Source organism: Malurus melanocephalus, unplaced genomic scaffold, assembly GCF_030028575.1.
Source record: "Malurus melanocephalus ecotype Western Australia unplaced genomic scaffold, MMel_1.1 scaffold_325, whole genome shotgun sequence".
In the NCBI taxonomy this organism is placed as follows: domain Eukaryota; kingdom Metazoa; phylum Chordata; class Aves; order Passeriformes; family Maluridae; genus Malurus; species Malurus melanocephalus.
Genome location: NW_026623557.1, coordinates 718,513 through 740,879, shown reverse-complemented (window position 1 = coordinate 740,879; position 22,367 = coordinate 718,513). Strand labels below are relative to the sequence as shown.

At 45.7% G+C, this 22,367-nt stretch overlaps 2 protein-coding genes across 2 annotated transcripts in view; both read left to right on the top strand.

The window, feature by feature from the left end:
- On the top strand, positions 1-15,098 carry PPP1CC (protein phosphatase 1 catalytic subunit gamma). Its single transcript, XM_057377787.1, has 7 exons — positions 1-261; positions 9,062-9,193; positions 10,227-10,457; positions 11,622-11,726; positions 12,676-12,899; positions 13,285-13,419; positions 13,849-15,098. Exons 1-7 carry the CDS (start codon positions 207-209, stop codon positions 13,936-13,938), a joined length of 972 nt encoding a protein of 323 aa, XP_057233770.1. The 5' UTR covers positions 1-206; the 3' UTR covers positions 13,939-15,098.
- Positions 15,099-17,954: 2,856 nt separating this feature from the next.
- HVCN1 (hydrogen voltage gated channel 1) overlaps positions 17,955-22,367 on the top strand; it is a 5,190-nt gene continuing 777 nt past the window's right edge. The window contains 5 exon segments of the mRNA XM_057377786.1: positions 17,955-18,050; positions 19,307-19,536; positions 19,950-20,054; positions 20,295-20,526; positions 22,286-22,367. The exon segment at positions 22,286-22,367 is cut by the window's right edge and continues 2 nt beyond it. Coding sequence (XP_057233769.1) covers positions 19,342-19,536; positions 19,950-20,054; positions 20,295-20,526; positions 22,286-22,367 — 614 coding nt within the window. The 5' untranslated portion in view covers positions 17,955-18,050; positions 19,307-19,341.

Here is a 22,367-nt window from a genome sequence, read left to right as displayed (position 1 = left end):
GCCGGGCGAGCTCGCTGGGCGGACGGCGGCCATTTTGTTCAGTGCTGGCTCGGTGCTGAGGGGGCGGGGGGGACGGAGAGAGCGAGGGAAGCCGCAGAGCAGGGAAGGGCRAAAAAAAAAAAACCAGACAGAACGAGGAGCGGAGTCGGGCCGGCCGAGCCGCGAGCGGAGCGGCGGGGAGGGCTCCGCCCGGCCGCTGAGAGGCGATGGCGGATATAGACAAGCTCAACATCGACAGCATCATCCAACGGCTGCTGGAGGGTGAGGGTCGGGGACGGCGCGGTTGGAAAGGGGTGGGGGCGGCCGGGCCCATTCGCCGCGTCCAGCCCGCCCGGCGGGGTCTGAGGGGGCACCAAAATGGAGGGGCGAGAGGCGCTTTGTCTGCCCGGGGTCGCCGCCGCCTCCTCCCCGCCTGGCTCGGCCCCACAGCCCCAACTTTCCCCTCAGACCGTGTGCTTCCGAGGCGTTCCTGCCTTTTGATCCCCCGGTGCAATGCTGGGACCAGCCGGCTGCCCCCTTCTCCCCTGCAGCTCTTTAGGGGATGCTTTAGTAGTATTTTCGAGCGAGGACATGCTTAATTTGGTAGTAATTTTCGTAGGAAGGTCTTTTAAAAAGCCTGGGGTGTTCTCTTGCCTTTCACGCATACACATGGGATCAGTGAATGGCTGGGTAGTTGTGGGGCTGTGGAAATGWTACTCGGCGTGTTTAAATGAGTGTTGAGGCAGGTTTTCAGCAAGTCGGGAGGAGTCGGTCATGSGTTTCAGTGTGTCCTGGGTTTAGCTTTGATTAGCAGCTTGCATTAAAGCTGCCACAGGATTTTGGCTCTTAATTCGTGACATATGGTGGATTTTTAGGTGTGAATWGAAGGTTGGGTTTTGGTGTTTCAGACAGTCTGAAAAGGGGCTTATTGTCTACTATTGTTGATGCTTTGGGGTGAACAGAGTTSCCTGGGAGTTTGTAAATTAAAGGAAAACCTGGAAGTTGCAGGGGGTGTCTCCAGCATCATCCCTTCGCTTGCAGGGATCAGCGCTGGACTGGGATTGACTGATTTTAGGGCAAAAGGCTGAAAAGTTGCCAATGACAAATTCTCTTCTAGGCATCAAGGAAAATCATAATTATTCAGAGAAGGAAGCTGTCTTGATCCAGCCTCATTTCACGTGTGTCAGGGCAGGCATCTCATCTGGACTTAGTTTTGAAAAGCGTGGTCAGGGATTTAACTTTTTTCCATTTGGCACAAAGTCAGCTGAGATGTTGCTGAGAAAAATGATGAAGAAATGTCTTTTTTTGCACACTTTCCTTCTTACTGGATTTTGCTTGTGTAATGCGTGGAGAGCAAAAGGTCAGGCAGAGGAACAGAAATTCTACTTTAGAAATCAATTGGAGTTAAAAAATCCTATAGATGAATTATGGGATTATTCAATAAGTAAAAGTAAATGGGGTTTTTCCTCTGATCCGTTTTGGGTTTTGCCTGTAACCAATTTAAACTGCCCTGGTTTCAATTATTTAAAGACTTCTCTTCATAAAGTTAGACCAGGATTTTCCTGAAAATCCAGTAGTACAACTTGTAAATGTCAGGTCTTATATGTCATATGTTTGGTGACATATTAATACATGCTCAGTTTAACTGCARGTATTGGTTACCATTCTTACTGATTGCCCCTGGTGTAACTAATGCAATATTTTCAAAGTGTAAATTCTTAATTTTTAAAAGCCTGGATTAGACCTCTCTTAGAAAGAAATGCGAGTGCTTTCTCTGTTTAAAGTTTCAAAAAGTAGTAAGATGTACTGTGTCAATATGTTCTGCTYTTACTCAGTTTATGTCAGCATTAGATGTTTGGAGCAGATAAGAGTTCATAAATCAGGTTTACTGACATCTTTTAAGAGGTGCTTCATGCAATTACAGACGTTACCTGAGGTTGCATCAGCTGCCAGAACTGAAATTAATTTTTTTTTTCCTTTGTTAATATTGCAGCTGTGGTTCTGGATTCCTTGTGGCAATGATTGTCTTTCAATATTTAAAACATATACTGGTTTTAATAACCTGTCTAGTGTTTTATTTGTTATTTATTAAATGTCTGCTCTAAACATCTTCACCAGACACAGAGTAACGACTGACTGTTTTGMGTGTCATTTTTACACTTTTTTTCCTAAAACATCGGTGCATTTTAGCACACCCTGCACTTTAGATTTAGATCAAACAAATTATTGTTTTTCAATGCAATTTTGGTAGAACAAGTGCATAATGTTAGTTACACAAGGTGTAGTGTGCCCTTGAGCTCTGTGTCAAGGGATACCCCTTCAGACAAGGCTGCACACAGATTAAAATCATACTCAGGCATAAAGCACTGCAAAATCTGGTTTAATAATCAGCTCACAGAGTTGCCCARATCCTTGTGCAAGCAGTAATTTTAGCGCAATCTGTTACACATTTTTATAGCAGTTAACTTCAGGTGATTTTGCTACTAAAATGTGAAGTGTATGAGCAGGGAGCTTAACTCTTTCTAAAGGTAACAAACCAAGCACTGAGGAGATCCTGATGAAATATTGGAAATCAGTGAGCAAATGCAGTTAGGCAGGTATTTATCACATGCCTTAGCATTGCATTGTTGGAAGAAGCMGTGAAACAAGTCTTATGGTTAAGTSAAGGGTGAATAATAAATTAACCTTGCTTTTGTCCTTAATACAGGGTATTAATAATGTATTTGTGAGGCATTTTAGTTGTTTCTATCCTGACTCCTCAACTGACATTATTCTTACTTTTCCCCCAAATAGTGATGTTCTCCCACCCACATTAGGCTATTTAGGTGAAATTACTAGCTTGTTCTTTAAAAGGCCTGGAAGTATATACTTCAGCTTCTCATTCTAAGGTAAATATTTGAAGAGTCTTCCTTGCTCCAAGTGTTTAYAGTACAGAACCATTTGGCATTGAAATGTCACAAAAAACATTTCTCAGTAACATTGTTCTCAACCTTGGAAAGCCGTTCAGGGAAAACATTGAAAGTACTGTCTTTTTTTTTTGCTGTAATTGAATTTATATTTGCTCCCTTCTTTACTAATGAGGGYTGTGTCCTGCTAGGAGCAATTTCCTGAGTACAGGTCGTCTGACTGCAAAATGTAGTAACAGTATTCTGCACTTATCGTTGAAATGTTTTTAAGTGTCTTTGATAGTGGCTAAAGGCTCAAATACTGCTGTAACTAACTCACCTAACTGAGGAATAAGAAGGGTCAAATATGAGAGCAAATTGTGCACCTTCTAGCAGGGGTACTGTAGGTAGCAGCTACAACTGTGTGTGCTAAGTCCAAAYTGCCAGCAGTTTGACAAGAAGATGCTAAAAAACTCATTGTAAGATAAAAAATCAATGGCACCTGTATGGTCTTGGAAAGGGTTCCAGGAAATGGCAGAATTCCTGCTTGCCTCAGTAAAGAATGAGTGACAAATCCTGAGACTCCCTGAGTGGGAGCGTGGCTTCCTTTCTGTGTCATGTCAGATGGTGTTCCTATAACTTGAGCCCCTTATCCATTTCCTTCATCTCGTGTGCTGGCAGCTTTTCCAGATAAGTAGGGCCTGGTTTGGAGCTCACAGTCCCATATTTAGAAAACAGCATTGAAGTGCATTAGTCTTACCATGGTAACAATAAATAATGGGTAAAATAACACAGTTTCAACGTACCTAAGTGACCCAAGTTGAAATGTGTTTTTGCATATCTTTCCCATGCTGCATCCTCTGCAGGCACTGTTAAGGGAAAACTAACTAATGAATGGAGGCTACTTTGGATAAAGCCATGTGAGGCTACGATGGTGGTAGCCATTCTGAAAGCTGAAATCCTGGCTAGTGCACTAAAATCAGCGAAAAGACTCTTAAATCCTTAAACGTTTCTGTTTATACACCCACAGATTTCTATTCCCAGTAAAGCCTGTTGTAGAGATGTCAAGGAGATATTCTCTCTTAATTTGCTTTAAATGGGGAAAGATTATCATCTACTTATTAAAAATAGTTGAGCTAAAGATCATGGAGAAGATTTTGCTAACCACAAAGATGATTTCTTGTAACTGCAGTCCTCTGAATTTTGTTTTTCACCTTTCTGCTAAGTGCAGCATTCATTGGGTCTGCAGGATTGCTTGCWCTTTAGCTTCATATAGTGGGGTAAGAGTCTGATTCTCAGAGATATTAATCTGAAATGTGGYCACATTTACTCGTGGGTGAGTTGGGGTGCTGTGATGAAGTTTCTCATGGCAAGCAGCGCTTTCTGACCTCAAACCATATAATTTTCCCTAGTTTGTGTAGCTTAATGTTAATTGTTTCCTGCTGTGGTGCAGCAGTTTCTAAGAGTGGGAAATAGAAACCTTTTCTATTCCAAAGATAAGCATTAGATTCTTATCAAAGCCGTGAATCCAGATAAGTCTGTTAAATTCTGTGCCTGTTGCCCAGTCAGTGAAGTGGAGGAATTTGTCACCTCTGTTTGTGATCAGTGTGAGTACCTGTGGCTCCTCACCTGTCGGCAGTGTGGAAATACGTTACAAGATGAAAAACTTGCAGTCATGCAGAATATTCCATTTGATAATGCAGCTGTGAACTTTTGACATACTAGGAAGCAGACTAGAACCTTTTCTTTTTAGAGGCTTGTGCACTGAGGAGATGCTTTTCCATTTCAGTTTTGAATTTGAAGCGATCTGATCAAAGCTGCTGGTGCCTGCAATAAAGTAAAACCTTTTTTACATCAACCACTTTCAAGTTATTTATTGCCTTTGTGCCTGTGGTGCAAAACTGACTGTGAAACTGTCATCGGGAACTGCTAAAAGCTAGATTAAAACCAACCTACAGTATTTTTGGAAATGTCACTATGATTGCAGACATCTTAACGTGAAATATGGTGAAACTGAGAGACTTGTTTAATAAGCCAAAAAGATGAACTGACCTGTAGATAGACTATTTTCCTTAAAACATTTTCTGTAGGAGACCTTGGTTCTCACACTTCAGTTCACATTGACAGTATTTCAGCAGCTTCTTTTAGTGCAATACCAAATGGAAATGAGATGTTTGGATCACTGAAATTTCTGGCATTTTTGAACTTCCTGCTATTTTTGAAWGCTTCTCTAAGTATCTGTCTCTTTCATATTAACCTTGAATGACGTAAAGGACTGTGGTACCAAGGCGAGTATTGGAAAATGCTAGGGATGGGATGTGATGTGGGAGTCTGTTGTACTCTGGATGCATATGGTCTTCGCTCTGTGGTACATTCTAGATCCCACAGCTCTTGACCCATTTATCCCTCTCAAGGTAATGTAGAATAGTTCTCAATGTCAGGCMGTGTTCTAAGTCCTGGCAGCTGCACCTGCACTTTGTACTCTCCGTTCACTCACTCGCTCCAGAATGACTGGGGTGCCTCAAGTGTTTGCTCTTCTTCCTTTTCTTTCCTTTCCCCCTCTGCTGGGCACCTGTCATACTGCACTGTTTATAATACACTCATTTTAGAGTTGGTATCTCTTGTTGTTTCCATCCGTTTTTCTCCTTGTCCTGGAAATCACCGTTAATTTAAATAGWGGGCCCTGTGTTCAAGTAGTACCTCTGCAGAGATCATCCAGGCTCCAGGGATGGATTCCTTTCTCATCTATTGGAGAGCTTACATTTTCACAACTTCTCATATTTGTACAGTAGAAAGGTTTTTACTTGTTAGAAAACTGCCTAGGCTGGACACTGAAATTCAGGCTCCAGAGAAATGATTTCTGAGAACAGGAGCATTTCTGACTAAAGAGGGTGGGAATATTTTGCTGTCTGGAAATACTGCAGCAGTGTGTTCAGACACAAATAAAATACCTCTTGAAATGGGCTGTCTTTTTWTCCCAAATGATTAATCTTTAGCTTGTTCACTGTCAGTTCCAGGCTGTCATTTCTGGGAGATTATTTTTTTATGCATTGAAAGGGCAAATGTGGCTGTACTGTACCATTGAGCTGCTCTTTTGACTTTATGACCAAGCTGTCAATTAATATCATACTGTCTGATCTCTACAAGCCTCCTTGTTTTCTCTCCAAAGCAGAGAAACAAACTGCAAACACAACATATTTTTCATAGTGTATTATTTTTGCCTTTCTTAGAAGGACTAAGTAATTTGAAGACTTAGAGAAACCTTTTAAGAAGTCATTAAGACTGAACATCCTGTATTTCTGTGCCAGCTCTTTCATTGTGGATGAGAAAATCCTTGCACTAAAAATACAGATTACTCAAACCAAGATGCACTTCTGCATTTTAGACTCTTCTGTAGCCAAATCCTYTTTTGTTTTCCCAGCTTTTCAGGATATATAGAGTAATGTTAGAGGAAATGGAACTCACTCATCTCCTCTGTGCTGGCTCCATGTCGGACAAAATGGTGCAAATGTCACTGGCAGGCAGAGCTGAACCAAATTTTCCTGTTTGTTCATCCATGGTGTCTGTCTTAGTGAGTTTGGGAAGTGCAGCAAAGCACTTGTCAAGGTTTTGTACAAGCAGGTGACTAAAACTGTGTGAGGATTATRCCAGTTCAAGAAAAATGTATTGGAAAAACCTAGAAAACCTGTGTCTGAAACAGTTTCCAGATCTTCATTTAGTCTTGAGCAAAAATGAATGCATATGGTTTATTCATGAGCTTTAGTGACTCAGTGCATTGCATAGTCTTTATAATATTTTGTACTTTTTAATTTATGGATGTGAAGTACAGAGTTTGGTTTTAGCAGTTTCTGAGAAGACCAAATCATGGCAAGTTAGTTTTTTGGCTTCACAGAAAACTAAAAACAATTATTTTATATTATCTCAGAAACAAAGGTGAGTTGTAAATATAAAACTGATGTTCCTTTAGTCCAAAATTTTACAATTCAGCCAGTTTATCAYTTAATTCTAAAAATTTTTGTTCTGTTGCTTCTGGATATTTGGCATTTTGAATAACKTGCTCGTTGCTCAGTAGTCTTTGGAAAATTACTGTATGGATGAAAAAATTACTGTGGATGAAAAGCCTCATGCRTGATAAACTGCTGTGACAAAGATTTAACTTTCATTTACATGCTTCATTACTTCTGAGATTTTAATGAAAGACATGAAGTGCAGTGGTAATTCCAGTGTTGGCATCTAATGTCAATGGTGAGTGATAACACTCACAGTGGGCAGTGAGGAATAAAGGAGCAGGTAGGGCTTGAAAGAGAACGATATTAAAGCTATGACCTTTGACCTATGATAATGTCACCATTAGTATACATTGTAATTTGAACTCGGGTTTAATTTTGAAGCTTGTTTGAGGAAAGGTTTAGGGTGCTAACAGTGGTTCTGTAGGGCAGGCAATGCCACCATGGCTGGGGTCTCTGGGAAATCAGCGTGCAGAAGGATTGTTTTGGCAGTAACACTGCAAATGCTGGTAGAGATTACCTCCAATGACACAGGATTTCATGGCTGTTACACAGTCATTATTTTATTTGCAGTCTAGATAAAGGTGCATGCTCACTGAACAGTGTTTTCTTTGCTTGATCAGAGGCTTGCATAAAAGTCAGAAGCTTCTGTGCTGGTGAGAAATTGGAACACAACTGTTTTTTGTTCTTACTGTTCCTAAAACTTGCCTCGAGCACCCCCAGCCTTTCTCACTGCAGTTCTCACTTGGCTTCATACAGCGCAAGGCCCACAGTGACGGCAGAGATTTGAGTCATATGGAGCTTTCAGATTTCTCACTCTGAGGTTAAACGGTAGCAAAGGAATTAGACTGAAATGATGGCTGGCTAGTAAGTTATTTAGGACTTTAGGAAGATAATACTGCATCRGTTGTTGTGTTTAAAAGGATTCAGGTTTGTTGCCCGCATTATTTGCAAATAAAGATCAGACTTTTTTAGATAAGGGCATTAATTCTTCAGTCTCAGTGTTGCAGGAGTTGCTCACAGTCGGTCACCTAACCTGGCAGTCTTAGCAGTGGACGGATTTTGTTTCTGGAGCTGTTGGCAGACCGTTTCCAGGCATTTGAGGCTCAAGTTSTTGGTCATTTTGCTTTGATTGAGCTGAACCAGTGGGTTACTTTGTAGATGACTGCTCCTCCTACTAATTTTTTTTTCTCTTCAGCCTTTTAAGTGTTGCATATTGTCACTGATTTTGACACCAAATAAAAATATAAGCTTCACCAGGAACGGCASAGTCACAATTTTTTTTAATCCAGTCTTAACCCTGATAAATGCTGTTGTGTGCAATTTGGGCCATAGTTACGGCACTGCCGCTGTAGAAATGTTCTTAGTATTTCTGGGCAACAGAAGTGGGGGTGTTAAACTTGTTTAGGCTAGGCTGATGTCCTTGTCCAGAGCAGGAAGGAAACCTTTAATGGATGTTAAAAGAACAAACTGTCATAAATTGTTGCAGTGGGAGGGGGCAGRGGATTGATTGAAGCAGTGCTGGAGGGGTGTGACAGATGGGAGCAGGGAGGGGTGAAGTGCTCTGGGGGGAGATTGGTCTCCAGTGGTTTGTCTTTTACTGTGCTCAAAGGCAGTGATGATGGGAGCTGTTTTGTCATCAGGATCCAAATCTATTTCCTTATTGAAAGCCCTGACCTTCCACTCCTGCTTATTTTTCTACACTGTTTTTTCCAGCTGCAATGTAGAACAGGGTAGTACAGGATTTATTGGTTCKGTGGTCTTGTTTAGGTACTGTCTTGGGTGAGGTGATTCACAACATTYGTTGGTGATTGAATGGCAGACACTCTTCTCTCAAGTTCAGACAGCTTTCCAGAGAACAAGCATGTAACTGCTTCACTAAAAAAATAACATAAAAATAGTCACATTGTCCAAGATGGGTTTTATAACTAAATAGAACTAAACTGATGCTATTTAAAATGTGACATTTTTAATGGGGGAAGTGTTGAGCCATGAATTCTGTTAAATGAAAGTAATATAAGACTGGAACAGAGCACACTTCGCTTTCCCTGGCAGTGCATTTCACCCCAGCACACTGATCATACCCTGGTACCTTCTCAGTCAGTGCTACACTGGCATTTAGTCAGGCTCTTGAAATAACAGCAGRGATGTTGCTGGTTTTGATAACTGACTTCTGACTCCTCCTGACAGTGCGAGGCTCAAAACCAGGCAAAAACGTCCAACTTCAAGAGAATGAAATTAGAGGACTGTGCTTGAAATCCAGAGAAATCTTCCTGAGTCAGCCTATTCTACTAGAACTTGAAGCTCCACTGAAAATCTGTGGTGAGTACTGTGTTTTTTGGTTTGATCTTGGGGGAGGTGTCAGGTAAATGCAGACCCTGAGCAGAGAACAAGTGCCAGATGCTACTTTCACTTACTAACAGTGAAACTAATCAATAATTGTAGCAATAGGCAAAATAAAACCATGCTGGATATGTAGGGCAGAGCAGTGGRGAGGGGGTAACATGCAGGAATTGTATTTGGGACCAAAATAATCCAAACCGAAAAAACAACTGGTCCAATTTCACCAGGCTGGGGTACAGATTCACGTGAAGTTTTGGAAATGAGTTATCAAATCAATAATGTTTGTCCCAATCGTAGCTGAGCAAGGTGAAACAGTGAGGAATCCCCATATTGTCCTGCCATGCAAAGCTGAACAGTGGTTTGACAATGTTTTAAAATCCTGCTGGAAATTTRAAATTCCTGTACTGTCTCTTGGAATTACTTTCTAGTTTGATTTCACCATATTGCATACAGCAGTGCTCATTTTGCACACATGTACATGTCTGCTTATGCTAAATGAATGAAGAATGTCAACATAAAAGCCTCAGTAAATGCACTTTTCAAAGCTTCCAGCCAAGAGTATTTCATCCTACTCTTAACACTGAGGACTTATTTCAATTGAAGTAGCTCCTTCCATATTTATAGTACTGGTAGTCTAAAGTCACGATTTAGTGTTCTGCTTGTCAGAAACAAGCCCATGATTTAAATGAAAGGCAGAAATACCAATTTCATTTTTGATGCAGTTTTACTGCTAGAATTTGAATTACTGATTATTTCCTGAAAACACAGTTGGTTTCTTGGAATCTTGATTTTATTTTACACACACAAGTTGTTTTAAGTAGCTACATGCAACTTCATGCCATTAACCATTGCATAGATGTCAAAACATGATAGTTATAAGTATGTTAAGGGCAGTATCTATCTGCAAGCTTTTTTCTTTCTCAAGCATCTTTGATTTGTTCTTTCACTAGAATCAATCAAAGAATGTAATTGTGAAGGATCACTTAAGTCTCATGTCTGAATCTCATTGCAGGTGACATCCATGGACAATACTATGACTTGCTCCGACTCTTTGAATATGGGGGTTTTCCACCAGAAAGCAACTACCTGTTCCTTGGTGATTATGTTGACAGAGGAAAGCAGTCTTTAGAAACAATCTGTCTTCTATTGGCCTACAAAATTAAATACCCAGAGAATTTTTTCCTCCTCCGAGGGAACCACGAATGTGCCAGCATCAATAGAATTTATGGGTTTTACGATGAATGTAAGTAACAGGCGTGTGTGCCTCTGGCTGGGAGCAGCAGGGTGGCAGTGTTAGATGGTTTCTTCCTAACTCAGAATGCCCTCTGTGCTCTTCAGAGGGGCTCTTGGCCTATTTTAGAAGGGGGAGTTTTCCTTCCCCTGGTCCTGTTGGAGTCTGATCCTCAGAGTACAAAGCAGCAACCAAGTGGGTAATTTTATTTGTTGTCTGCTGTATTAACTAACAATTCTCACTGGTAAAATTCATAAGATAAGGGCATCTAATGAGAGATGGGAGAATTTAATTTGATGTGCATTGCAGATGTTCAGCTCTGTTTCATTCACTTGAGGGATGATGATGGTGATATGTCACACAGACTGTGTGACAGGGGCTGTATGTAGACCTTACCYAAACACAACAAGGAATTTTGCTGTGAAGTAGAAGCCAATGTTCCTGTTCAAAGGATGTGATTTAATCCAGATGATGTAGAGATGGTACTGTTAAATTAATTGTGCACTGAAGCATGTCAGAACTTGTGTGGTGGGACATACTTGGCTTGCAGATGACAAGATGTGCACTCCATGTCTTGTTCTCCTCCTGTGAGGAAACAAAGATGTGTGGTATTTCAGAGTTGTCTCCTCAGAGATTAATCACAGGCTTAGTCATATATCACAAATATGTTCAGGGTTCAGATCTGGGAGAGTCCCTTTGAAATTCATAAAACTGTAGCGGTTTCATTTTTCAGTCCTGTTTCGTTTTTCAGTCCTGTTTGTTTGCTTAAAATGAGTTTATGTGGTAAAGCAGAATTTTAAAGAAAAACTGCTTTTCAAGAATTGCTGTCTTCCCCTGAAAGAAATGGCAAATGGCAMGATTTCTTGAAACAGATCAAATTCTCCAAGGGATAATTTTCAAAGCAGAGTTGGGACTGGAGAGCCTGGCTGCCATTCTTTTGAACAGACTTGTGGTGTTCTCAGAGCTGTGCCACACTGAGAGGCTGTGCCACACTGAGAGACTTTGCCACTGTCTATAAACAATTAAATAAGTCAGTGGGAATTAGAAAAGATAAATTATGTATAGGCTCTAATGCTGATTGCACGTCTCAGTAAATTTAAGGCATCTGTGTTAGGTTGGTTGTGGTTGTGTTAGAAAAGCACACTGACAGTGTTTTTTTTCCCCAATCTCTTGTAGGTAAGAGAAGATACAATATTAAGCTGTGGAAAACCTTCACGGACTGTTTTAACTGTTTACCAATTGCAGCTATTGTGGATGAGAAAATATTCTGCTGTCACGGAGGTGAGTAGCAGTTCCTTAGGTGATGTTTGAGGARCTGGAATACTCAGTCATGACAGTTGCATGTTTACATTGCTGAAGCTTCAGAATGGAGGGATTTTGCTCTRCCTTGGCTCATGTATGAGGAAGGGTTGGGTTTGATGAGTGTCAGTTTTGTGAATCACRGAGCCGGTTTGGACATGATGATCTGCTCTTYCTTTTCYATCAAAAGGCRCCYTGGATAGCCTCTCCTTTGGAGGAAACAATCCTTGTAGGGTTTTTTAGACTTAGATGACCARGAGTTTGATRTCTGTCCTGAAARCATYTKTTTTCATAGAAMTCATAGAGTGGTTTGGGTTGGAAGGCACCTTTGGTGTTTGTTCATTGGAATTCCCCCCACCTTGGGCAGGAACATCTGCTGTTAGATCAGGTTGCTCCAAGCCCTTTATGGCCTGACAGATGTAATTTGTAGGAATTGGTTGATGCCACAGGATGCAGCTTTTTCAGGTCATAAAAATACAGATTGCACCTTAAATGTTTTATCAGTTTTGAGTCATTACAGCTGCCCAGGGAGTCACATCAGTGGAAAATGATATGAGATTGGTTTGATACTGTATTTCATCATCACAGTGAACATTCCCTGTGATTTCCGGTGTTGATGCCTCTTTTATTTAACAGTTCTTTTATCAGACACTTGGAAAATATTAGTGAGATTATTGTAATCCCATAAAATGTGGAAATGGCMTTGCTTTATCTTGCTTCCAGTAAATCTCCTAGAAAGAGACTTCTGTTGCAAATGCTTTAGAACAAATGCWGGATTAAAAAACGTCAGCGAATGTCGCCATTGAGCTACGTAAAATGGCAGCAGTGAATCACTTTGAATWCAAGTTATTTTTGTCCTGGATGGATATGTCAGTCTTGCAGAGCAAAGCTGGGTTAAGCTGTGGCCTGCCTGTGTCTTCYCTGTGAACAGGTTTGTCACCAGACCTTCAGTCAATGGAGCAGATCAGACGAATCATGCGCCCCACGGATGTACCAGACCAAGGTCTCCTGTGTGATCTCCTGTGGTCTGACCCTGACAAGGATGTCTTGGGCTGGGGTGAAAATGACAGAGGAGTGTCCTTCACTTTTGGTGCTGAAGTGGTTGCTAAGTTTCTCCATAAACATGATTTGGATCTCATATGTAGAGCTCATCAGGTATTTTATTTATTTGTACATAAAACCATAGAATAATTTCGGTCTGGGGGACCTGAGGTTGTCACCTGGTCAAGTCCAGCCCGGAACAGACCCATGTCAGCCTGAAGTGCTGAGGGACTTGTCCAGCCAAGTTATAAATATCTGTGATGTTCTCTGAATGTGTCCCCGTGTTTATAATGAACATTTTCATATAAACTCTGCCTTCTTGAACAAGAGTTTTCTCAGTGCTGATGGACTCTTGTGATGCTTCTATTTTGATGTAAAAGTTTGGAATTCATGCMTCTTAAACATAGGCAGTTTTTCAGCTGCTGCTTCTGGTGAAGTTGCTTTGCACCTTGTCAGGAGGAAGCTGYCCAGAGTAACACTTCTGCTTTTGTTCCTAAAGGTTGTTGAAGATGGATATGAGTTTTTTGCAAAAAGACAGTTGGTAACTCTCTTTTCTGCCCCAAATTACTGTGGAGAATTTGATAACGCGGGTGCCATGATGAGCGTGGATGAAACACTAATGTGCTCTTTCCAGGTAGAGTATCTGAAGATCTTCCCTCYTATTTAGTGAGATCATACATTAAATTTGTGTTATTTTGAATCATTGCTTCACCATTAAACAACAATAACACTTGCTTCAAACAGATCTTTACAGCTGTCACATGTAGACAGGGCAGTGTTTGCACTCACATCTTCAAAAATGTGATAAGCCTGTGCTGCTGTAAGCTGTTCTGTCCTGGAATTAAATCACCCAGGCAAAGCTGTTGGCTGTCAGCTGCTCCCACTGGTGTGGGCTCTGAGGCTGTTATTCCAAGCCCTGGCCTAGCTGGGAGCAGGAAACACATTGATTTCCTGGCACTTTTAGACTTGTCCAGAAGAACCATGCAATGCCTTTACCAGTGAACTGTTTCTTGACTGGAAGACACCTAAAACTTTTTACTAAATGACCCCTCTGTCTTTTCAGATTTTGAAACCTGCAGAGAAGAAGAAGCCCAATTCCAGCAGACCCGTAACACCTCCCAGGGGTATGATCACAAAACAAGCCAAGAAATAGTCACTTTGGCACTGCCTTGTTGGGACTTGTATCATAGTCTATAACCTCCATTTTTAAACCTGTCATGTGTGCTGTTCAGCTTGCTCAAAATAGATAATGTGTTTGTGGTTTTCCTTTCCATTTGATGAATGGCAATTTGCTGGTTGTAACAGCGAATGAAAGACTCTCCTCCCTCCCAGGAAAAGAGTTTGAAAGTCCCCCCTTTGTCGGTGTTCCAGCTGCACACTCCACAGCATCTCCCCRCCAGCCGGGTAATCCAGGGGCTGGCGGGACCTGTACCATGAGTAGTGTAAATCTTGTTCTTTAGGATCTAAAGAGGGCACTCGTGTGCTGTGAGAGTAGAGATTGTTCCTGTCAGCGATTACATACTGTTTATACAAACCACTGTGAACTTTTTTTACATTCAATTTTGTTTTAAAGGGATTGCTTTTCTTTTAATGTCTTGTCATGTACACGTTAGTTTTATTGCTGTCGACWTTAGGAATAACCTTCAACCTTGCCAGCACCACTGGTAGGATGTATATTTAATTCAGACACACGTCCCTCTCCGTATACTTCAATGACAATTAAAGCCATTATTTTAAGTGTTTGTGTCTCTTTCCTGAAGCCAAAGTTCGCTTAGAAACCCGTTTGTACACAACCCCCCTGCCGAGTCAGCCGGGCTTCCCATCCACGCCTTCCTCTCGGAGAGAAAAGGAAGTCCTGGCTGGAAATAGCAAATAGAAAGGCTTGTCCATGCTCGAAGTGAACACGTTTTTGTACAGTTTCCGTGTGTTCAGTGGAGCAGATCCCAGTGCTGAGACAGCAGTCCCGGGGCAGTGACAGAAATGGCTCTGGGAGTGACAGAAATGGCTCTGGATCTGCTGGAAGGGGTTTGTGCATTTCAGCGTAAAGACTTTGTTCTACAAAGAAACCTAGAAACTCGCTTGGTAAGCCAACCAGAGGCGTTGATCACCGGTTTATATAAATCTCACACAGAATCTTGTTTTTTAAAAACTGTTGATCTTTTTTGAACAGATGACAGTGTACAATACCATGTAGTGAAAATCACTTATTAAATGAAGAAATTGTTAAATCTTCTCAGTGTCAGTTTATCACAACATATACACTACTGCTCACCAAGGGCCTGACGTAGAGAAATAAATTGTTCTGGAAACCCATGGATTCTTGGTTTGGATTTGTCTGAGCTGCAAGAGGTGATTTTCAACAGGARTGTTGGGTTTAGCTCTGGGTCTGGAGCCTCAGGCCCCTCCCAGCCGAGGGGTGCAGCTCCTGCAGCACCGCACGTGGGGCCACTGGTCCCGAGCTCGTGTTTGCCACAGCCAGGCTCGGGCCTGTGGCAGCAGCACACGGGCGTGGGAGGACACGCTCAGCTTGGCTCCTGTTCATTGTTCTGTGCACTGATGGCTGATCTCAGAGGGTTGGAGCTGAGACCAGACACATTTCCTCTGGTTTTTAATTAGAGAACTAAATTTCTGGTGAAATGGGGAACTTGAGTGAATTTTACCGCTGCTGGCTGGTGGGGCGGGAGGCTCGGTGTGCACGGGCTCCCACGGGTGGGTCAGTGGGGAGGGTGAGGTGTGTGCCAGCTCAGGAACAGCCTGRGGTCCTTCACTGCCATGTGGAAAATGCTGTGGGGGTTCAGCACTCACGGAGTGGCTGATCCGACCCCGTGCCTGCTCTGGAACGGCTGCAGCACTGGGGCATCCACTTAGGAACAAGCTTATCACTGGAATGCCCAGCTCTGGCCTGGCATCCCACTGAATTCCCCTCTACTTCCGCACTCAGTGGGACTTGCTTGCCACAAATGCAGGCCCCAGGCACTGATTTGATTTTTTTCAATGTACTTCTCTGATTCTGAGCCATTTTCCTCCTCTRAAGACATTTTTCCCTTCCCTCTACAGCTGATAATCAAAAACCTCTTGCTACCTATGCTGAGCTCGCTGGATCAGCTGTCACAGATCACTTGTTCAGGCTCACGCCAGAATTTACTTTCACCCTTTGAATCACACTTGTTTCCTTTATAGCTCTATAATTTTTCTCCCTCCTTGTCCAACAAGCTGCACGTCTGTTATTGCCGTGGTGAGTGACAGCACACACGGTTGGGATGTGCCTGCTCTCTGAAGGGACACGGTCACCACCCCTCACTGGCCATGCTGCCTCTGGCCATGTCACACCTTTGTCCTCCGTGCCTTGTTTTTTCTTCTCCCCAAACGCAGTTTCAGTGACACAGGTGCCCATTCGGGGCTGTGTTCTCTGCCTGGCTGCATTCCCCGAGGCTGGGTCACTGCTCAGGCTCCCCGGGGTGGGGTGGACRGGTCCTGTCCCACCGTGGCAGCGAGAAGGGAAGGGAAGGATCTGCTGGTCCTGCTGCGGGTTGTGATCAAAAGCTCGGGCACATCTTATGGCTGTTTGTCAGGGCTGAGTTGTTTTGATCAGTGGAGGAAGARAAGGAGGAGTAGATGCTGACTGCCGATTGTTTTTTCCATAATGATACTTGTAGGAATGTCTGGTTGACACATGGAATGTCTGGGGCAGCTGGGAGCCTCCCAAGGTCCCCACAGCCCGTTCTGCTGGCCCAGAGCTCTGTGGATGCTCCAAAGGGTGGATTGGGGTGGGGAGAGGCACTGAGCTGTGCCAAAAATCTCCCCAAAAAATAGCAGGAAATTGTGATAAGCCCAAGTTCTGAATCCCTGTCCTCTGCCCTGGGAAGAGCGGTAAAATCTGAGGCACTCTCGTGTTGGGTGCCGAAAGGCACTGGAGTGTTTCTCTGGTTTCTCCAAGGTGAAGTCTCCTTGCCATCCAGCTGTGGAAAGGCTGTTTTTCCACTCAGGTCATTTTTGCCTGTTCCTTGTTTGCTTTGAGCTGTGTCAGGGCTATTGTGTTCAGCTCAGAGTCAGGCTGACTTCAACAACAACACATCAATTTTCCTTGGAACGTGAGGATCCAGTCCCGAGCAGAGCTTAGGCCTCCACAGGCAAATACACAGATTTTGTGTGCACACATCCCTTGTGATGGGGGRGTTTCTCCTTAAACTCCATGGTCCTTACCCAAAATGGGCTGGATCTGCTGAGCTCTCAGGTGCAGATTTTCCACCATTACCTGATTGCTGCTTACTGGACTCAACTGAGACCAAAATGTTCAAATTAACTGCAAACCCCCAGGCTAAACCTCCCCACTGTAGGTCCAGGGCTGTGCCTTTCTGTCTCACTCCAGATGTGCAGCTGAGCTCTGTAAATCGCTGATTTGGGGTGATGGTTGAGGGATGGGGATGTGGAGTTCCAGGAGGGTGTCACTGTGCTCATTTGTCACCCTGGGAAGGAGRACAGGGATGTGTGCTTTGGGATGAGGTGCTAGAAAATATTTAGGTTCCAGGAAAAGTTTTAAGCACTCTCAAGGAGGAAACCTTTTTAAAAGAAACAAACATCCTTGGGCTTTAAAAGTGCAAAACTGGAGAGATGTTTATTCCTTGGTGAAAAACAGAAATATTTTCATTTTGCCCCAGCGGAGGTGTCACAGTGATGGGTCCCAGGTAATTTTTTTTTTCAGGACTTCCCAAACGAGTTCATGGTTTTGAGAGATGGAGGAGAACCCTAAACATGAAGAGGCCTCTGACAAAACACGAGCCTATAAATGGGGGCAGATTGATCCAGGCCTAATTCCTGGGTTTTACAGTCCCTGGACCTCCACCGACTTCATGGGAGTAATCTGTGTCCGTGCTCTGAGCTCGGTGGAGAGTCACCATCTAACTTCACGACTCTCCTGGACCTTTGCTCGTTGTTTCGGGTGATGGGGCAAAAAGTTTAAAAACAATAAAAGTTTGAACTCCATCCTGCGCGTCCTGCTCGGCGGCTCCCGCGCAGGGGCGAACCGTGGGGAGTCTGGGGAAAAAAGCGGGAGAAACGGGAAATGTCGGGGATGGAAGGGGGCCTGGATTGGGGACCCGCTGGAGTTTCTCGGGGCGCGGTGGGGAGGAGGTGGCCGGGCCGGGGCCGCCCCTGGCCGGGAGAGGCGGGGCCGGGCCGGGGGAGGCCCCGCGGCGGCGGCGGGAGGCAGCGGGAGMAGCCGGGACGCGCACGGTACCGGGACCGGGGAGAGGCCGGGGCGCTCCGGTGGGTGCGGGCCGGGGTGGGGGGGTTTAGAGCGGGACCCTCCCGGGGCCGCCACGTCCTTCCCTCGGGTCCCGCTCGGCCCGGGGCTCCGTCCCGCTCTGGGCGTCGCCGTGGCCGCTCCGGTCGGGGGAGTTGGGGAGCCCCGGGGGCCTGGATGCTCCATGGGCCGGGGGCTCCATGCTCTGCGGCAGCCCCGGGACCGTCCTGCCCGGGGTGGGGGCTCGATGCCCGGGGCCGCTCCCCGCGGGCTCTGCYCGGCGCCCGGTGGTGGAGAACGAAGGAGCTGCCCCTGTGACGGCACCGAGGGAGCGGCTCCATCCTCCCGCAGGTGACGAGGTGGCCGGAGCTGGGAGCGGAGCCCACCGGGGAGCCGAGGGGAGGGCGAGCAGCCCCGGGCACGGGCGGATCCGTGGTGGCACCGGCGGGCCGGTTGTGCTGAGCTCCCCGGACACTGGGAAGTGCTGGCGGATCTCGGAGGGTTTGTGGGGCAGACAGCCCCGAGAGGAAAGGAGGCTGGGGTTGTTGTGATGCGAACACGAGAGCCTCTCCCGCAGCCCATCTGGAGGCCCCGCTCTTGCTGTTCCAGCCAACTCGGAGTTTCACCAGTATGGTTTTCATTGCTGAGCGTGGCCTTAATCAGGAGTTTGGTTTGGTGATCCTGCCCCTCGCTGGGTGCCCGCAGGAATGGGCTGAGGCCGGGATAGCTGAGGGTGAGATGGGGAGGACAGTGGCACCCACCTGCCAGGCTGAAATGTGGGCATCACCTGCTTGATTTTCCTGCAAAGTCTGAAATAACAGGGCGTCATTGATTTTAAAGGAGGGAAATTACGGCTGTTCCTCATGCGGCTGGAGGGTGAGGATGCCAGGGTCAGCTTGACCAGCAGCTCCCATGGATCAGGGTTAGAAACACGAGGGCAGCTGCCTCCACCTCCATCACGAGGTGCCAGATAAGGACTGGAGCTTTTTGCTCCTGTAATCAATGCTTTGTTTGGAGAAGTTTGGAAATACCTTGTGAGGAAGCTCCTCGCTGCACAGCAGGGTGCAAACAGGAGTGGGGAGGGCAGCGGGGGCTCYGCGTGGTGCCGGGGGATGGTGATGCAAAACCAGCTGTACCACCGTGAAGCAACTTCCCGTCAGCAGGGCCCAGCTGTGTCRGAATGTCACGCTCTTGTCACCCTTGGTGGGTGAAACAAGGAAGATCTGGCACCCTTGGTCAGCCCCAAACGGGGAGGTGACACTCTGCTCTTGTCCCTCAGACGTTGGYAGGGTGATGCCAGCTTGATCCAGAGCCATGTCCAGGTACCTGAGACACTTCACGGTGGTGGGCGACGACCCCGTGCAATGGAACAACGACTATCGGAAATGGGAGGAGGAGGAGGAGGCTGGGGAGAAGCAGCCAGACTCGGAGATCAAGCTGGARCCCCCCAGGAGACACATCTCCTTCCAGTACATGATGAGAAAGCTCTTCAGCTCCCACAGGTTTCAGGTGAGGCAGAACAAACCCAGGYCAAGGGCAGAGCAGAGCTGCAGTGGGACGGAGCTCAGGGAGAGCTCTGAGCTGCAGGAGAAGTGGCTGCATCTGAACAAAGCCATCCTATCGTACTGGGGCTGTGGGTGCAGATGTTTCCTGAGCAGAGAAAAGCCCTGGTGCACAATCACCACGGCTCTGGTACATTCTCTCCCCCAGCTCCAAAATCCCCCATGCCAAATGGGGTCTGGTGTGGAGCTGGGTGGTTCCATGTGGGTGGGACTTGGCAGGAATAACCACTGTCCAGAATGGCAGGAGTGGGAGTAATGGAAAGCTCTACGAAAGCCAAATCAGGGCTGTGGGCAGTGGGGTGGCTCTTCTTGCTCCTCTGTGCTGGGAGGGGATTAATGTTGGTTCTTGTGCTCCAACAGGTCGGGGTTGTCTGCTTGGTGATCCTGGATGCCTTGCTGGTTCTCGGGGAATTGCTTATGGATTTGAAAATCATCCATCCGGACAGATATCATATAACCCCAAAGGTAAAATGTGGGGAAATGTCAACATGGACAGCAATTCCCTCCCTTTGGTAGCTCAGAGCCCCCTGGACAAGCTGGGCAAGGCAGGCACTGAAACTCTGGTGGTCACAGAGGAAAAGTTCTCAGCTCTTCTTGTTGTAGAGCCAAACCAGAGGAGCCCTCAAGCAGCAGAGGCTTTCCAGCCTGCCCTGCCTGTGTGCACATGGAGGGGATTCCTGGCTTCAACTTGTGCTCTTTTCCCAGGTTTTCCACTACCTCTCCCTGTCCATTTTAACCATCTTCCTGGTTGAGGTGGGGTTTAAAGTCTTTGTCTACCGCCTGGAGTTCTTCCACCACAAGTTTGAGGTGCTGGACGGGGTCGTTGTCATCGTGTCCTTCATCCTCGACATCATCCTCATCTTCCGGGAGCACGAATTTGAGGCCGTGGGGCTCCTGATCCTCCTGCGGCTCTGGAGGGTGGCYCGGATCATCAATGGTGGGTGCACAGCCAGCCTGGATTTGCCAAATTTCCCTGAATTWTYGGGGCTTTGTTCTCTTCTCAAACCYAACTCRGGGSTCTYGCTCTCCTGGCAAACTCTGAGTTCCACCAGTGTTGTTTTCCTTGCTGGAATGTGGCCTTAATCAGGCTACAATTGCTTTGCTGCTTGTGTTTTCCCTAAAAAATCCCATAATGTGTTCCTGCACGCTTCCTCCTGGAGAGGGATGGCTCACGTCCTAAATTTCCATTGYAGGATCCTTCTGGCAGGGGAGCCCCTGTCCTCCTGAATCTGCTGTTACAGCAGAATAGGTTTTAATGTGGGTTTTAATGCTCTGTTCTGCTGTGACTCCATCGTCCCCTGCAGGGATGCTGCAGGGAATGTCCTGATCTCACTCTGCACCTTTCTKGCTTGAATTCAGAGCGTTTGCCATAAAAAGAGAAATAGAAAATGTCCCCGAATCCCACTTTAGTGCCTTTCTGTTGTAACTGTAAATTGTTGCAAACATGTAAATTCGGACACGTCTGAAATAAGCATAGCTGCAAACATTTTCTTCGTTCTTGGGGAAGGAATTTTGGGATTCCTAAAAATATGGCAATGAGATAAATCACTAATTCCTGTGTGAAACTTCAGCTCAAGCTCTGTTCTGTGCCCGTGTGCTCACTTTTGGTATTTGGGATCAGAGGAAGGGATGGCTGGGGTTGTGTCCATGGTCCTCAGCCCCTTTTAATGGTGAGAAGGTACCTGGTCRGCAGCTGCAGCCAGAGAGAAGAGAGATGTGAGAGCAGCTTGTGGCTTTTCTTAGTTCAGAGTGAAAGTCAGAGAGAAACTGGATTTGCGTGTGGCCGTGGGAGCCACGGGAGCCTCGCTTCACAGCAGAAAACCACGATTGCAATTACAAATAAATCCCCTTATCCTTGGTGCTCCAGGCTCCCTGCCAAGCTTTCTGCAGTGTCCACCTGCTTGGAGCAAAAAGGGACAAAGGGAACCTGCCCCACGCTGGGGTGTTGGGTGTCAGTGCCTGGGCACGGTTCCTGTCGATGTTATCGATGCAAACGAGCAGTGAACTGAACGCCCAGAGCCCAAAGCAGTGCCTGGAGCCCTGGAATCAGCCATGATCCAGACGAGCTGTGTTGGGAGGGAGAACGTGGTGTTCTTCATGCTCTCATCAGGCTGCTCTGTTTTATTTTTGTGGGAAGAAAATGCCTTGACTGCAGGGGCTGAGTTCACGTGGAATCACCTAAGGGTGTTTGCAGAGAAGTGACCCCTGTGCCATGAGAGCTGCCTGCTCTCACTGCAGCTGGGCAAGGCAAAGCCAAAGYCTTGTGGACCTGAGGATGTGCCAGGTCCTGTTCTGCCAGGCCAGAGCAGGGGCTGGAGGAGCCCTGAGCCCCAGGCCTTGCTCTGCTGTCACACCTAAACCTGCTAAAACACAGCAGAGCTGTCCCAGTTGCACCCCTGGGCTCTGCTGTGGGAGCAGATTCAGGTTCAGGATTTGAATGACAGTCAGAGTGATTAATTCAGCTCTCAGGCCAGGCTGTCTCTCCCCAGCAGAGTATCAGTATCTGAATCCCTCCGGTGGCTGATTTAAAACCCTTCCTCATTAAGAAAAGYCCTTGGGAGGGGTGGTTGAAGATGACAGAAGCTGAGCTGGAGAAGAACAYGTTTAACTCCTTGAGCACAGAGCCTGTGTGCTGTGAACTCCTGCTCGTGGCTGTTTTACAATGTAAAGCAAATCCACTGTGAATTGTTCCACAGGAATCATTTTATCGGTGAAGACCCGCTCGGAACAACAAGTGTCCAAGTTAAAGCAAGCAAACCTGAAACTTGCCACGAGGGT

Bases quoted from the DNA above. Each gene is read 5' to 3' on its own strand.
- PPP1CC (XM_057377787.1), top strand. From the start codon at position 207: ATGGCGGATATAGACAAGCTCAACATCGACAGCATCATCCAACGGCTG. The intron at 9,194-10,226 runs GTGAGTACTGTG...ATCTCATTGCAG, and splicing joins AGCTCCACTGAAAATCTGTG to GTGACATCCATGGACAATAC. The intron at 12,900-13,284 runs GTATTTTATTTA...TTGTTCCTAAAG, and splicing joins TCATATGTAGAGCTCATCAG to GTTGTTGAAGATGGATATGA.